The sequence below is a fragment of the Mytilus trossulus genome, chromosome 2, assembly GCF_036588685.1.
Source record: "Mytilus trossulus isolate FHL-02 chromosome 2, PNRI_Mtr1.1.1.hap1, whole genome shotgun sequence".
Lineage (NCBI taxonomy): Eukaryota > Metazoa > Mollusca > Bivalvia > Mytilida > Mytilidae > Mytilus > Mytilus trossulus.
The window spans coordinates 40,647,747-40,665,525 of record NC_086374.1 but is presented as its reverse complement, the minus strand read 5'-3'; the positions used below and the strand labels follow the sequence as shown (position 1 = coordinate 40,665,525).

At 32.2% G+C, this 17,779-nt stretch overlaps 1 protein-coding gene across 1 annotated transcript; it reads right to left on the bottom strand.

Annotated features, from left to right (window-relative positions):
* Positions 1-1,919: 1,919 nt before the first annotated feature.
* LOC134707231 (uncharacterized) lies at positions 1,920-7,486 on the bottom strand. The gene is made up of 6 exons (XM_063566826.1): positions 7,319-7,486; positions 6,214-6,378; positions 5,513-5,591; positions 3,820-3,996; positions 3,337-3,355; positions 1,920-2,043 (listed from the first exon to the last, which is right to left on the bottom strand). The coding sequence occupies exons 1-6, from the start codon at positions 7,325-7,327 to the stop codon at positions 2,004-2,006; spliced, it is 489 nt and encodes a 162-aa protein (XP_063422896.1). The 5' UTR covers positions 7,328-7,486; the 3' UTR covers positions 1,920-2,003.
* Between the last annotated feature and the right edge of the window lie 10,293 nt (positions 7,487-17,779).

Here is a 17,779-nt window from a genome sequence, read left to right as displayed (position 1 = left end):
TTATGTCACTAAATATATAAACATACATAAAACTATAGATTCTAGACAGATGAGCATGTGCAAAATTGTACAAAACAGTGGCGGATCCAGAAATTTTCATAAGTGGGGACCCATTGACTGCCTGAGAGGGGCGCGCTCTAGTCATGCTTCAGGGATTCCCTATATAAGCATTTTTTTTTACCTCTTGATGGATAAATGTCAATACTTTCGGAAAATGTGTCGTTCAAATGGATTGAAATTCTACTTTGGACCAATTTTCTGGGGACTTTTGTTACATTTTCACCTATTTTTTGTAATATTTTGTGTTAAAATATGTAGATTATTGCCACGGATACACCAATTGACATTAGAACTCACTTGGATTTATCAAACAATGGAAGATGACACATAGATCGACATTTTAAAAAAGTATACCAAAAACATTGATGTGATTACTATTACTCCGAGTTTATGACACAAACTGAATATACCTATCCAAAATAAATTCAGTTTAACACTAACTCAAAAGAAAACAGTCAATATTGTCCATTTTTAGACCCAATTGTATTGAAATAAAAACTAAAATATATGACAATAGAGACGTTGAAACTTTGATTTAAAGAACTTCCTTTTTAAATCTGTAATGTTCCAGGGTGTTTACATTTCACAGCTGGTATAGATTGTTCAAAAATGTTCAAATGAAGCCGACTGTAAAGAGCGTATATAAGCACTAATTGCCAGGGTTACAGATAAAACAGACTCAAGAATATATGTACTTTTGAAAGATCTTAAAATCATTTTCAGGATGTATCCTCTCTGTAAATGTAATGTAAAAAGCAAGTAATAAATGGCATTTCTATTAACCATACTTTCTATTATAATGATTATGTCACAAATAGAAATAAAATACATGCAAAAAATGATTAAGATGTTGGTACATGGTGCGATGTGATTTGAAACTACTGTCCGATGTTAGGGGAGGGGCGCCCACAAATATGTTTAACCCTGCTAAATACTGTATGTGCCTATCACAGAGTACAGAAAATGTATTTAACTAGTTGTCCGGAGTGGTTGGTTGTCTGTTAATTGCTGCATGTCACAGGTTTTTTTTCCGTTTATTGTCATGTACATAAAACAGGCCGTTACTTTTGCTTGTATAAATTGTTGTCTTACATTAGTCGTTTCGTGGACTATTATAGCTTGTTATGCGTATGGGTTTTCCTCATTGTTGACGGCAGTACAGTGACCTCTATTTTTTTATCTTCAGCACAATTTGGTCTCGAGTTTTCTCATTAGCAAGCATACGCCTTCTTTTTTTTTTTATACAGACGTTTTTTTTTAACTAGTTGAGTTTAAACGGTTCTTTTGTCTAATGATCTGGCATTTTATAACTGGCGGAATCGTAGATCTTAAGATCTATTGATATTTTTGAGAATTTTCTGATCTTTGAGCGATGTAATATTATGTATTCTGTCGTTAGATTATATATTGAATAAATGTTTGTGGGAAGCTAAAGTGCTTAAGTATACTTGACAGGTAACGGAAGGTAAAACATTGTTACATAGATGATATTTTTTTTATCAAACATTACACTTCAAAACAAAATATCACAAGGTTTTCGTGCGAAATACTCAAATTTGAATTTGATTATTTCATGTAAGCCTCCATAACCTTATTGCACATATTCATGCATGTTAGGAAACCTTGTAAACCTATACAACTACTCGAACCCTGTGTCAATCTGCATTGTTCGACACCTATATCAACTTTCTTTCAACTGTAGATCCCAATGGCAACACACAGCGCGCATATATATTATATTCAATTATATTCTAAACAACATTCGAGCCCTATTAAGTCGACCGTTAACGGTACATCAGTTAATATCATGTAAATATTATAAAATAAATATCTTGTTTAATTTTTATTCATTAAATATCATTATGATAATGGTAGATGATTTTCATAAATTATGATTTTTTAATTGCATTGCAATGTTTCAAGTTCAGGCTGTCTCATTTCGTTTAGAAGAACATTCCACCATCGAACATAAAAGATCCCATTCTGAAATAAAGTAAATGGGAGTTGAGATTTAGGTTGATTTAGTTTTTTCATGTATATTTAGTTGATATTTATCTGTCCTTACAAACATAAACATAAATTACTTCTTTGTTTGTCTGTACCTTCTAAATAATATCTTTACATATTTACGACATGGCCTTCTTGTACTAGACACAATTCATTGTCTATAAAATAAATGTTTCTAATTTCATGGTATGACTTTGATTTTATAATATGAAAAAAATAATTGTCATTTTTGTTTGATTTAAGTCGAGAAACGTATTGATCATTATAATGTGCATGTAAACAAGGTGTATTGCCTCACCTTGTATCTGATTTAAGTTTGGATGAATTTCTAAGCATCTTGTTAATTTTTAATGTATTTGATGAAAGCGGAAGGAAAAACTAAGAAGGCTTATCACTCCATAAAGGGTCTGTAATAAAGCTTCCTATTAGAAGTGTGATGTTTCCATGTTCCTGATACAATGTGATAGGATAAAAGTCCTAACTTCCTCTTCTATATTGATAAATGTCACAAGGAAATCATTTACATGAAACATTGCTACTGACTGCAAGTGGCATAAAAGCTCTTGTGAATCGGAAGTTATAACGAGTAAGATTTTGAGGTAAAAGAATAATAACTCCACCAAAGTTTAGCTTTATAAAAAGCTTCGGACTGCTTCGCTAGAAGATACACTAATTTAAGGTTATATGTGTGCATGTGGTTGTTAAATTAGTATTGGAAATGTGGTATTTTTAGATATCGATTGGTATAATATTGATGTACTTTAAGAGTGTTCGTTGTACACCCATGCATTTAAAAAAAAATCTTGTTGAAAATTAAAACAATTATAAATGTAGACACGACTATTGAGGTGTGCCTTTCTGGAGGTGTTCAAAAGTTATAAAATACAGATATAAATGCATTTTTGTAAACTGTTAACATTGTATAGGAACATTGTTTAGCCAAGCAAATCGTGCCAATTGCAGAATAACCGCAAGCATTTAATATTAATAACTGATATTTCAATATTGAATTTATCTGTGAAATGTATGCATAATAAAACGAACATGAATTAATGACAGTTGATCAGAACTGAAATACACATAGTTAATTTTCCGGCATTTGATGTCTTATCCTGGACGAGAAAACTTTGTAATTCTTAATCTCATTTAAGCCAATAGCTGTTGCTGTATTTCAGCCTCATCATAATGCACAACCAATCAGAAATTATACGCGATTAAGTAATTTATTCAAAAACCGTGATAAAAAGCAATAATCATAATACTACTTACAACATATTCTGCATAGGATCTGAAATAAAAGAATATATCCAAGTTTGATTTATTTTTTTGTTTTGACGTTCCGTGGCAAGTATATCATATATATTCAGAACAAAAGCACATTCAGATTTATTCTACCAAGGACTTATATACGTCCCTGATTCTAAGTAGTTGACCGATATATGCAGGATGAAGGGCACAACGTGTCAACATTTTGTTGGATAAATGTTGGATAAACTAGAAATTTCAATTCGATGAGTTGTAATTCCTTCACATGTTACGTTTCAGTAATAAGATAATTACAAATAAATTATACAATTTATTTTATCAACATAAAAAGACGACTACCAAAATCGCTATTTGATTTAGATATATCACGACTGTCTAAACTTTTGAAAAAAGAAACAAAAAAATATTATTTTCCCTCCTAAAACATTACATTGGCATTCATACCACATCTTCTTGTTTCTATTCAACTCTAAAAATAATGATTACCTTGACTGCCGAACATTGAGTTTCCTGTTTGAGCTGGCACATTCAATAATTGGTTACTCTGAGCGGCATTAAGCATCTGAAACACATTAGGGAGGTCAGCAGGAAGAGTTACTGGTGTTTCCTTTGCTGGTTTTGTCATGGTTTCACCGGCTCCAGGTAAAACGATACTCACTGTCACTGAAAACGATATTAATTAATAAATATTTCAAATTCTTATTATATAAGCATGCTATGATGCAATGACACACGTTTTCCCTTAGAACTATTCCTCGTTTAAATGGACAAATACAGAGTTTCGAATGGGTTCTTTCATGTTTGCACATAGCTTTTGAATAAATTTTGAATAAAAAACCTCTCCATTCATAATACCCTATTTATTGGTATAAATTGACATACTTGACACATCTTTGATTGTGTCACCAAATTTTGCATAATGTAAAAGACTTATGTGTATCACAATCATAGATAAGAAAAGAAATTGTAAGTGTTCCGCGGAACCCAGTGCTTACTTTTGATGTTAATCGCAGTTCTGTGTCTATTCAGTCTTTCAATCGACGCAATGCAATTTCAAAGATATTTCCTTTTGCTTTGTATACACTAGGGAATTCGTTTTTGTCGAGCCTTCGACTTTAGTCGAAAAAGCGAGACTAAGCGATCCTACATTTCGTCGTCGTCGGTGTCGTCAACAAATATTCACTCTGTGGTTAAAGTTTTTGAAATTTTAATAACTTTCTTAAACTATACTGGATTTCTACCAAACTTGGACAGAAGCTTGTTTATGATCATAAGATAGTATCCAGAAGTAAATTTTGTAAAAATAGAATTCCATTTTTTCCGTATTTTACTTATAAATAGACTTAGTTTTTTCTGCGGGGAAACATAACATTCACTCTGTGGTTAAAGTTTTTAGAATTTTAATAACTTTCTTAAACTATCCTGGGTTTGTACCAAACTTGGACAGAAGCTTGTTTATGATCATAAGATAGTATCCAGAAGTAAATTTTGTAAAAATATAAATCATTTTTTTCCATATTTTACTTTTGAATGGACTTAGTTTTTCTGCAGGGAAACATTACATTCACTCTGTGGTTAAAGTTTTTAAAATTTTATAATAATAACTTTCTTAGCTATCCTGGGTGTGTACCAAACTTGGACAGAAGCTTATTTATGATTATAAAATAGTATCCAGAAGTAAATTTTGTAAAAAGATAACTCCATTTTTTCTGTATTTTATTTTGAAATGGACTTAGATTTTCTTTAAGTTAACATTACATACAGTTTGCAGTTAAAGTTTTCAAAACATTCATTAGATTTATTAACTATCCTAGATTTTTACCAAACTTAGAAAGAAGCTTCTTACAATCATAAGATGGTATCAAGAGGAAAATTTGTATTGATTTTTTTCCTCATTTTTGTTGAGCCCGCGATGTACAGCAAAAGTAGGCGAGACACTGGGTTCCGCGGAACCCTTACAATTTTTTTATCCCATTTCTCCCATATATGCAGAAGGTACATCGTACATTCATGGTGTAAAAACGAGATAACTTACATGCAAATACAATGTTCAGTCACAGTCTTGGTGGTAAGGTTTCGCTTTGTTAAAGACTGAGCCATAGTATTTAATACATTTTGTAAAAGACAAGTTTTTCTGCTTTAACTGAATTTCGCCCGACTATAAATTACAAAGACTTACCAGCGCATCTGAAGCAGTCATTTCCCTGACATTTAGCAAGTCTCACACATGTTTCAAATGGGGTGTCGCATGCGGGGTCCTAAAAGATGACACGAAACAAAATGTTAATCCGAAACATTAATCATATGGATACGAAAGTTGGGTTTAAGGTGTTCAGAAGGATATCATAAAGCTATGGGTATAGTTAAATAATTTAAAATATGTGTCTAATATTATTTGGTATTTTATGTACAGTATTGGTAGCAGATGTAAAATAATTTAAATGTAACTGAAATATATCCTCTTCGCATGTGAGCAATACCATAATAACGGAATATTTCTTGTGACAGGCTGTTATAATAATCTATTAGAACTTTTAAGTCAACGAGTTTTTAACACCAAGTAAGTATATATTTACACTCTTTGGATTTTCTGGAATGAAAACAAATTGTCCATAGTAAAAATATATGCTTTTAAACTTTATACGTTGCAAAATGATTCGACTAAAAGCTAAGGTAAAACAAAAGTTAAGCAAATAAAGTTTCATATAAGGCAGACTAAAAGAATATACAGAAGGTAAACTTTTAGAATTGATCGGTTTCTGCCTTTTTCCGCTTCGAATTTAATTTTGATTTGGCATTTACAATGTTTTAAAGTCTTGTCAATAGTAATTACAAAACAATATTAAATCATCGCATGTTTATTTATCTTTAGTTTCTTACACATCCTTTCTTTGTAGATTTAGTGACGGTCCTTTGTGCTGTTACTTTGACTGTGTTTACAACGACAGGTGCTGGTTCTGGGGCAGCCTTAGATGTTGGTTCTGGTTGTGGTGATGCTGGAGATTGACAAGCAACGAAACCAACAAAGCAAATAACAGCAAGTATCTACAATATAAACAATCCAACTTAAATTCTATTACACTGCGATACAACTGATATTCATTTTCCTCAATTGAGTGTTTTTGTTAGAAAAGACATATTAAAAAAATCTAAATAACCTAGGGTCGTGCAAACGAATCTGTCTTAGAACCAGGACGTGTCGAGAGGGTGTTAGAGCACATATGATCTTAGTCCTAAACGTTTTCCAAGATAATATATGTCTTACATTTTGTCCTAGGGTTAGCATATATACATATGTATCTTTTGATGGTCTTCGGGTAGTAAATGTTACGACGACCTAAGTCGAAATAAAACAAACACATATTGGCCTTAATTCAATTTAGCTGCGGAACCGTAGCTCTTGGGTCCTTATTTTATTTTTTTACTATTTGCGGACGATCTATATGGTCCGCAAATAGTCAAAAAATAACATAAGGACCTAAGAGCTACGGTTCCGCAGCTAAATTCAATTATAAAAATACTAATACAAATATCAAATATTATACATATTATACTGTTATTAGAATTTAACTAATTAAACAAAACATTTTTCAATATGTGTTTTTTAAAGATTCAATTGTCACGGTTGCATAATTTTACATTTGTGGACAAATTTGATCCACAAAATACTTCCAGATATCAACAAAGTACGTTTATTATATTCACTTTCAGTTTTTTTAATATTTAATATGCATATTACAAGACCTTTGTCTGGTTGTTCTAGAACTAACTGATGCACATGCTTAAATACATTAAGATATTCCGGAGTCACTGATTGGTGCAGTATTTTTTAAGAACTAAAAGTGCGTTTCTATATTTATTTTTTTAATCATCTAAAAGGGACATAAATCGCAGCTTTCCATACAAAGTCTTGTGACAATTAAGTTCCAATTAGTTAAATTACACAACCTAAAACACATATGATGATGAGTAAGACGATACTTACGGATTTCATTTTCTGTGTCTAATATCTATCTTCCACAAAATTAATGGCAAAAACGCACAGAGGATGGAATTTAGAGCTTTATATGGAGCCTATACCCTATCTGTCATAAAATGATTTAATATATATTTATATCGTTAAGACAATGTAAATGATGTCTTGTTATGACATATTAAATGCTTGTTGTAAACGTTCGGCAATCATAAACTGGACAGGTCATTAATGTTCTCATGTTTCCATTACACATACATTCTTGTATATGATAAATAAAAGGGGGTGTCAAGATAATGTTTGACTCAAAACGTATTCAATTTCATATTGGAATTAATAATTTGCTATTATGAATTGTTTGCTAATTACTAAAATTGTTGGAATATTACAATGAACGTTCATTTTATTAACTTGTAAAAATTCCATAAATCTAACAGAAGCAATTCCATGAAAACAATAATTCTTAGATAAAACATTGATCACCTAAATTATGGGTTAGAAAAAATCAGAACTCTCACTTCCTATGTATTTGCATTTATTCTCATAAAAAAATGATAATATTCAATAGAAAACGTTTACGCTGACATTTTTTAACCTATGGTGATGTAGTTTAAGTTGAGATTATTTTATTAAATAAAAGGTCATATGAAGCAATTATATCAATATATTTGTCTTATAGTAACACAGCTAGATCAGTAATTGATGTATTAGACCGAGATACACGATACATGTATTAGATCGAGATACACGATACATGTACTACATGTATCATAATTTAATTATGTTGATCTTATATGTCTAGACGACACCCATTATTCTGACATCAGTACAAGCCATTAGGGTAAAAACATAATCATTTAAAAGACTGGAATGTTTTAAATGTGAAGTAGTAATGTTCATGATATAACCAAATTTTCTATCTCTAGTGATTTTACTTCCAGTTTGCCAAGAAAAAAAACAAACTTGGGAAGCAAAAATACATGTAGGAAGTTAATATGTTTATGCCCATTTTGATATGATATCTTGCTTAATTTAAAAAAAAAAAAAAAGATATCTAAACAATTCATAATATAATATGAATAAAAAAAATAATAGATAACCTATACAGGCTTTGTCAAGGCTGTATCAACTAAATGTTTAATATCCTATCACTTTAAAAAAAAATCTGACCACTTATAATTTTTGAATTGTGCGTTTTGCTGCAGCCAATATCAATCTTTTATCTATCTTGTGTATTTCCAATACAAATTAAAAAAAATATTGATAAGAAGTGGTAAACAGAATAAACATGTAAATGAATAACATTGAACCTGGTCATATTATCAAACTGATTTATTTTACAATGTCATATGGGGTTTGACAAGGTTACCATATTTAGCGCCATGTCAATACGGACCGGCAATGAATCCTGAATTACATGTAAACATATATGTGCATGTAATTCAGGATTCATTGGCAGTCCGTATTTGATTGGCCCTATATTCACATTTGATGTATGTAAAACAGCAATCTAATTAAAAACCGATCTCTCATCGCTCCCGTTTTCTGATATTAGTACTATATGTCTCGAGGCCAATACAGCAAACCTTGAATCTATTCCACTGCCAATACAGAAACAGCCAGTTAATAACACTATATTATTATATAAGTATCAAAGTGTATACATGTTGGATTTAATTCATTCACTTGTTGCAGTAAAGTTAAAGAAATTACAGAGAAAACTAGAAGAGGTCATATCATCAGTTTACCGTTACTAAATAGGTCATATCATCAGTTTACCGTTACTAAATAGGTCATATCATCAGTTTACCGTTGCTAAATAGAAAAGTGCAAAGGAAAACAACTCTGACAAATAAAATATTTTCCTGTGTATGTCTGATATCAAAACTGAATATTAGTCTAGTCTTGTTATTATTTCGCTTAAAACTAAAAGTTTTAGTAAATTGACAAGACTAGACTAGAACTACTGTGTAATTTTTGAAACCTGTCTTAGTTTGTTTTTTTAAATATTTGAACAAGCTTTCGCCGAGATAAAGGCTCCTTGTGCTTCTACGACGTAAAGTAATCAAAATCATAAACAAATATAGTAAAAAAAAACGATCTGAATGCCTTTCTTGCATTTAAAATAGTTATCTTGAAACTGAAACATACCGTTCTCCAAAGACGAATCGTAAGCTCAATGAACAGTAAATGGGCTATGTCATATATTTTGGTAAAATGTGAATACAAATTAACTGAAAATCGAAAAAAAATGCATTTATGTCTTTTATTTTCTGAAATATTGCTGGTTGAATTTAGTCAAACTAGTATTTGAACAGAAAGCACATAGAGTTGAAAAAACACGTTCCCTAATTTTGTTTTTGAATAATCTAAGCTCCAATTTCTAGACTAAGTTTTCTAACACAGCGATTTTCCTTAAAAAATAATATATATGTTGTTGATACAGAAATATCCGTTTTATGATATGATTCTATTTATCGCTATTTTGTGCATTTTTCCTTTGGTTCAATTTGTGATAATTTTTCATATCATGGCTACTCGCTTGAGATGGAAAAGTATCGCTAGAAACTAAGCAGGCACGTGGCGTTGCTAACGAAATTGTCATGAAATTGACAACGTCGTCATAGGTAAAATAGCGATAAACAGATTATCATTGGCCTTCTCAACTCGAATGCCTGTCTCGCTTTCGCCGTACCGGATCAAGCGAGAAAATCAATCTCGTTGAAATGATCAAAGATAATCTATTAATTTCATAAGCAACGCCACGTGCCTCCTTAGTTTCTAGCAATACTTGTTCATTTCAAGCCAGTAGTTTGACATGAAAAATTATCACACAAATAGATCAAAGGAAAAGGGCACAAAAAAGCGATAAAAAATCAGTAATTTTTCGATTACAAGCAAACTTTATCAGGTATTATCGCTATTAATTTTGTGCATTTTTTCTTAGGTCTATTTTTGTGATAATTTTTCATACCATGCTAATCGCTTGAGATGGAAAAGTATCGCTAGAAAATAAGCAGGCACGTGGCGTTGCTAACGAAATTGACATGAAATTGACAACGTCGTCATAGGTAAAATAGCGATAAACAGATTATCATTGGCCTTCTCAACTCGATTGCCTGTCTCGCTTTCGCCGCACCGGATCAAGCGAGAAAATCAATCTCGTTGAAATGATCAAAGATAATCTATTAATTTCATAAGCAACGCCACGTGCCTCCTTAGTTTCTAGCAATACTTGTTCATTTCAAGCCAGTAGTTTGACATGAAAAATTATCACACAAATAGATCAAAGGAAAAGGGCACAAAAAAGCGATAAAAATCAGTAATTTTTCGATTACAAGCAAACTTTATCAGGTATTATCGCTATTAATTTTGAGCATTTTTTCTTAGGTCTATTTTTGTGATAATTTCTCATACCATGCTACTCGCTTGAGATGGAAAAGTATCGCTAGAAAATAAGCAGGCACGTGGCGTTGCTAACGAAATTGACATGAAATTGACAAAATCGTCATAGGTAAAATAGCGATAAACAGAATATCATTGGTCATCTTAACTCCAGTCCCTTTCTCGTTGAGATAATCAACGATAATCTATAAGTATCATACAACATGTTAAACTATGGGTTCAGTTTACATACAATAAAGATAGAGTAATTCAGGAATCATCTCCAGTTCATTTCAAATCAACATTTTTTTTTTCGAATGTTGTTGCTGATGATACATAACGTACATACAAAAGTACATTTCAAATGCCATGGCCGAGATACAAAAAAAAAATGTATTTGTTTACATTTAACCAGAAGACATCCAATTAATAAAACTACATGTAACAGGTGCTCTTGGCAAGCTCATACATTCATGTCAAGTTATAAAACAATTCGCATACATCGTAACACAAATATAATATAATGGTTATAATGGGAATATAAGTGTTATTTTTTCCTTCTATATTATCCATGCAATAAAAATAAAGTGACATTTATGTTTGTAATTGAATAATGTAAAATTCAGCATCACGATTTTGTGGTAATCATTTTGATTGATTGTAACGTGTGATTTGACGTCCGTGCTACGTTTACTCTGGGTTATTTCACGACTTAGTGATCATTTTTTTTTTGTAACATACGACTCTATGGAGTGCTTCAATGTTTCATAAATCAACGTTAGATTTCGTTTGTATTTTTGTTGATTATTCATCTGGGAAAAACAAAACTAAGTTGGGCTATTTTGACCGTCCTGAGTCGGGAGCCTCTAGTTAAAGAGATTATCTTTTGGTGGTGTGGTGCATGGGCGTTTTTCGTTTTTTTAAACCGTTGGTTTTCCTGTTTAGCACGAGTAATTGTAGAACCTTAATAACTTGTTGCTCGGTGTGAGCCAGGGCTTCGTGTTGAAAGCCGTACTTTCACCTATAGTTGTTATATTTTTATACATTGCGACTTGGATGGCAAATTTTGTCATTTGCACTCTTGCCACGTGCATCTTTCTAATAGGGGCCTCAATTAAAACCAGGTACATGATCCCATGAAAGATCTATTCTCTTACAGTTAACCTATAAACCAGCAGATGAGCTACCTATAGCCATTTAAACAAAATTTAGCACAAATCTGAGCAGTCAAGTGTCATCGAGGGTTGGAACTTCAAAAATTGACTGTAACTGATGGTTGATTGCTTAATACGGAAGCCACGCTAGTCTACTTTTTACAATTTGATATAACACCTTATCAATTTGATATACCAGATTTTCGATTTTGATATAACAAAATATTTATTTGCTATAACAGATTATTAATTTGATATATAAACAGATTATTAATTTGATATAAAAAAAATTGTCAATTTTATATAACTGGACCATAACTCTGCACAAGAATTTTCAATTTAACATCTCGAATCATGACGAAAATAGTGTATAACTGATTAAATCATTAAATCAGTTTTACAAGTTGAAGGACCACAACTCTGCACAAAATCATCAGAGTAGAAAAAAATTGAACTTGATTTGTAATTATAAAACAACATACCAAATATCAAATCAATATCTTCAAAGCATGAAGAAAAAGTGTGGAAAACTGATTTGCCGGAAGAAGTGCAAACCTCAAGTTTCCTTCTATTTCATCAGTAGGGGACCAATAAACAGCTATAGATCACCATACAGCCTTCAACAATAAGCAAAGCCCGTACCCCATTGAGATCACAATTGTAAAACAGATCAAATGAGAAAACAGCCTAATTAATGTACAAATATGTAACATAGCAACAAACAACAACCACCACTGAATTGCAGGTTCCCAACTTGGGACAGACACAGGAGCAAACGGTCTTGCGAGAAAAAAAAATATTGTTGGTTTATAATTGCAATCAATCATTAGACAGAGAATATTGTAGTTTCATTAAATTGAACGGAATCAAATAAATTGGGACTGCGTCCATGCGACAGAGATAATGTCACAGCTGACATTCAACCTTATAAAAGGACACAACTCAAGAACTGTAAAAGTGGCCTTACTCAAATTACTTTATCAGAGTTGTGTACAAGTTTCATAACAAACTTGAGTTGAGAACATAAAAGAATTCACCAATTTTCTGGATCTATGTTTTGTGGTAACAAGTATTGTGTAAAGGTTTTATAAAATTTATCTAAATCTTATGGATAAGGTAAAACTGAATTCCCCCTCCCCTACAATGGGGGCATAACAGACATTTTTTCCTAAGTATATCTAACAATAAATGTCAGATCAGAGCAATAAAGTTAAGATTGCAGAAATGGCAAATTTAATTTTAATTTTTTTTTCGAACTTGATGTGTTTGGTGGTCATAAGCTTTATGTACAAGTTTGGTTGAGGCAATATACAGCATGTGTTGAAATGGCAAATGAAGCCATTTTTCATTTATAAAGGGGACACAACTCAAGAGCTTTGAAAGTGACACATACCAAATTATTACATGATCTGTGTTTGATGGTTAATAAGCAGTGTGCTAGTTTCACAAAATTAAGTCCAGGCAAATTAAAGATTGACAACCAAACTTATTATGGGATGAACACAACTTACAAAAAAGAGAATAAAGCGTTATCATAGAGATATGTCTCGCTTTTTTGTAATTTCAATAAAGCAAGTTTTGAAATAAAAAATAGCAACACTTTAACATGCAAATTTGGCAAATATTCGAAGTTAATGAACCATGACTGAAGGTACATGGCTAAACAAGCTCCATGGAAATGAGATATGCCAATGTTAATACAACTGCATACCAAGAATCATTGACCTACCACTTCTGGTTCCCCATAAACTGACCCAATCACAAACTAATACATGAAAACTAAGCAAAAGTTTCAAAGTCAACAGACCATGATTGAGGGGGCAGGGCCAAATAATCTCCATAGAAACGAGGTATGCCAATGCTTATACAACTGCATACCAATTATCATTAACCTTTGACTAGTGGTTCCCCATAGACTGTCTTGACACATTACAGCTAATACATTAATGCTAGCAAGACAAATCTTTGTTTGGCTTGCTTGCTTTGCTTGTATCAATGTTTGCTCAAGCATGGCAATTAAGAAAGGCGGGGCTTCAGCTTGTATACATCATACTTAAATTTTATTGGACGTTATGTTTGAAGTTAAGGACAGTCACACTAAATTTTAAAACATCACAAGATGACAAATATAAAGCGCAATCGTAGAAATGGAAGCCAAAAAATTGTATTTGTTTTTTTCTCGAAAGTATGCATTTTTTTATCATCCAACTGAAAAGACTGTCGTCAAGTACTTTTAGTATAACAAGAAAAAAAGCTATTCCAACACACCTACTCTGATTTCGAGTAATTCATTACATAGGTATTTCATTTGACCCATATATTTCATCTTTTAGTACTGTGATTTTTTTATGTTATAACGTCAACCTGTAGCTTTGCTATATAAAAATGATAGAATCTGAAGCGAGATGATGTATCAAATATTCTTTCTTTGTACGTTTTCAACACAAAATATTCATCTCAAACACACCCTAATAAAGAAGGTGTACTTGATTTTCTAATAAAAGGGATAAATTAATTAGGGGGGGATGACTTAATTATTTAATTTTTATGTCTATTGTTATTAAATATTGCGCACTTTGGATTAATTTTTGTTTGTAAACCTTCAAACTGATCATTCTTTGTTTATAGAGAAGGCGATAAGTACTTTCTGTTATGTCTACTTTAATAAGATTTTTTTCAAAAGTGAATAGAAACAAATAAAATAACAATTTTCATCTCAAATACGAGTGTTTTGTTGTAAAAAACAACCATTTGCATAAGTTTTTAATTTATCTATTACAAAGTTAAGTAGAACAGTTAGATATCAAGTCGACGACATGGTTATCTATCAAGTTGGGTGAAGAAAATTCTTCCCTTTTTTTAATTAATACAGACGGAGAACATATCAATCTATAAGTTTACTTATTTCCGTGTCTGTCCTTCAATTACGTGACTCAAGAAAAAAAATCAAAAAGTTGAAAACAATTGTATCAAAAAGAGAAAATCGAGCGAACCTTCTTATGTAAGGGTGTGTTTGAGATGAATAATTTGTCTAAAAATCGCACAAAGGAAGAACATTTGATACATCATCTCGCTTCAGATTCTATCATTTTTATATAACAAAGCTACAGGTTGACTTTATAACATAAAAAAATCACAGTACTAAAAGATGAAATATATGGGTCAAATGAAATACCTATGTAATGAATCACTAAATCAGAGTAGGTGTGTTCGAATAGTTATTTTGCTTTTCTAAAAGTACTTGACGACAGTCTTTTCAGTTGGATGATGAAAATGCATATCTTCGAGAAAAAACAAATACATTTTTTTGGCTTCCATTTCTACGATTGCGCTTTATATTTGTCATCCTGTGATGTTTAAAATTTAGTGTCCTTAACTTCAATAACTGTCCAATAAAATTTAAGTATGACGTATACAAGCTGAAGCCCCGCCTATCTTAATTGCCATGCTTGAGCAAACATTGATACAAGCAAAGCAAGCCAAACAAAGATTTGTCTTGCTAGCATTAATGTATTAGCTGTAAAACTAAGCAAAAAATTCAGTCAATAGACCATAAATGAAGGGGCCGGTCCAAATAATCTCCATGGAAATGAGATATGCTGATGCTTATACAACTGCATACCAATTATCATTACTGTCCCACCAGTGGTTCCCCATAAACTGACCTAATAAACTAATACATGAAAACTTAACAAAAGTTTCAGTCAAAAAACCATAACTGAGGGGGCAGAGTCAAATAATCTCCATGGTAATGAGATGTGCCAATACCTATACAACTGCATACCAAATATCTTACCACTAGTCGTTCACCATTAACCCTTTAACCCCCAATCCCGCCTGTAGGCGTGATGGCGACAACCATTCTTTGATGGTCCGTATGACCCACCTGATATGAACTGTCATGATAGCAGGGACTTCAACCAAGCAGTGCATGGTCCAAAAACTCTTCTCAGACGTCTGAAAATATGAATATGGCACTTTGAAAGCCGTTTAAGAGTTAAAAATCGGAAAAACGTGAAAAGTAGCCAAAATCAGGTGGGGGTCTGCATCTTTTGATTGCCACTACGTGACTGGTAGTCACTATAGGTATAAACTATTATCGTAAAAGCATGCATAGGTGGTATAGGAACACAGAGGCATAATATGGCCAATAGGAAACTAGTCTGTAAAATCTAGGTCACCGTTTTGTCAAAATTCCGTAAAAACACACATTTAGGCAGACCTGATTGACAATATTAATTCGCCAGCAAGACATCGTCAGCAAGACATCGTCAGCAAGACACTTAAGTCCCATATACTTCCAGTAAGCATGAATGGACTGCAGTAACTATAGGGTAAGACTTGATTGACAGAGAAACACAGTCTGGTCAATGTTCACCTCTCAAGGTCGTTTTAAAATCGGAAAATAGACGGAAAATGACAATTTTTCAGTGGGGGTGGGTTCAAACCCATGAAAAATCTTCCACCTATTATCCATGCCATCCGCCCCTAAATCTCAATACATAGTTCAATAGATGAGCATCAGTTACAGCATCAAGAGTCTGATCATTTGCATATGATTGCAAATTTTCGAAAATGCCTGATTTTCCAAAAATGTCTTGGCGCCGCCGTCACTGGGAACAGCATACCTTCATGTAAGTCTCGCTATTTGACTCTGTCAGCTGAGACAACCAGATGATCCGCAGGACGCAGCTTTATACGACCGCAGAGGTTGAACCCTGAACGGTTGGGGAAAGTTTGGACACAACATTCAAGCTGGATTCAGCTCTAAATTTGGATTGTGATTAAATAGTTGACACAGGTTTCTGACACAGAATGAATGTGGTCTAATGAACTTGCATTTCACTATGTTGAATATTATTCCTCTCAAAAAAATTTTTGAAGAAATTTTCTTTTTATTTATGAAATCTGAAATGAAAAAAAAAAATGACCCCCCCCCCCCCCTTTTCCCTTATTCCAAAGCTGATCTCAATTCAAATTTCTAATGGAGTTTACAACAATAACTGCACATTAAAATACATCATAAAATATTAAAATGTAAAAAAAAGTGCTTGTTATCACTGAATGGTAAAGATTGTTTTAATTTATCAGTTGGTAGTAAAAGTGAAAATACATTGTATATTGTATAAAACAATGATTTAAGTTGATTCAACTACTATTCTGGACAAAGAAAGATAACTCCAATTGAAAATTGATTGCTATTGCACAATATTGTGCAATTAGATATTTCTTGCTATTACGCAATACTGTCAATTGAAGATTTCTTGCTATTGCTGAATACTGTGCAATTGAAAATTTCTTGCTATTGCACAGTACTTAATATAATAATTTTGAATCCTGATTTGGACCAACTTGAAAACTTTGCCCATAATCAAAAATCTAAGTACATGTTCAGATTCAGCATATCAAAGAAGCCCAAGAATTTAATTTTTGTTAAAATCAAATTTAGTTTAATTTTGGACCCTTTGGACCTTAATGAAGACCAATTTGAAAATGGGACCAAAAATTAAGAATCTACTAACACAATAAGATTTGGCATATCAAGGAACCCCAATTATTCAATTTTTGATGCACACACTGAAATGTCTCGCCTTCTTTACTTGTCATTAATATTGTGTTGATAGTCCTAAATAAAAAGCTTTATTACAACTATCACATAAATTAAACACAAGAGTGCAAATGCTGAAATGTCTGGCCTTCTTTACTAATCATTGATATTATGTTGATACTAAGTCAAAAGTATAAAGCTTTATTAAAAACTGTCGCATAAACTTGGCATTAACCGAGATAACTAAACAAAGACCAATGAACCATGAAAATGAGGTCAAAGTCAGATGAACCATGCCAGGCAGACATGTACAGCTAACAATGGTTCCATACAACAAACATAGTTGATCTATTACTTATAATAGACCAAAACACAAAAACTTAACAC

Bases quoted from the DNA above. Each gene is read 5' to 3' on its own strand.
- LOC134707231 (XM_063566826.1), bottom strand. The intron at 5,592-6,213 runs GTAAGAAACTAA...GTCATCTTTTAG, and splicing joins AATCTACAAAGAAAGGATGT to GACCCCGCATGCGACACCCC. The intron at 3,997-5,512 runs GTAAGTCTTTGT...TATCGTTTTCAG, and splicing joins TGACTGCTTCAGATGCGCTG to TGACAGTGAGTATCGTTTTA.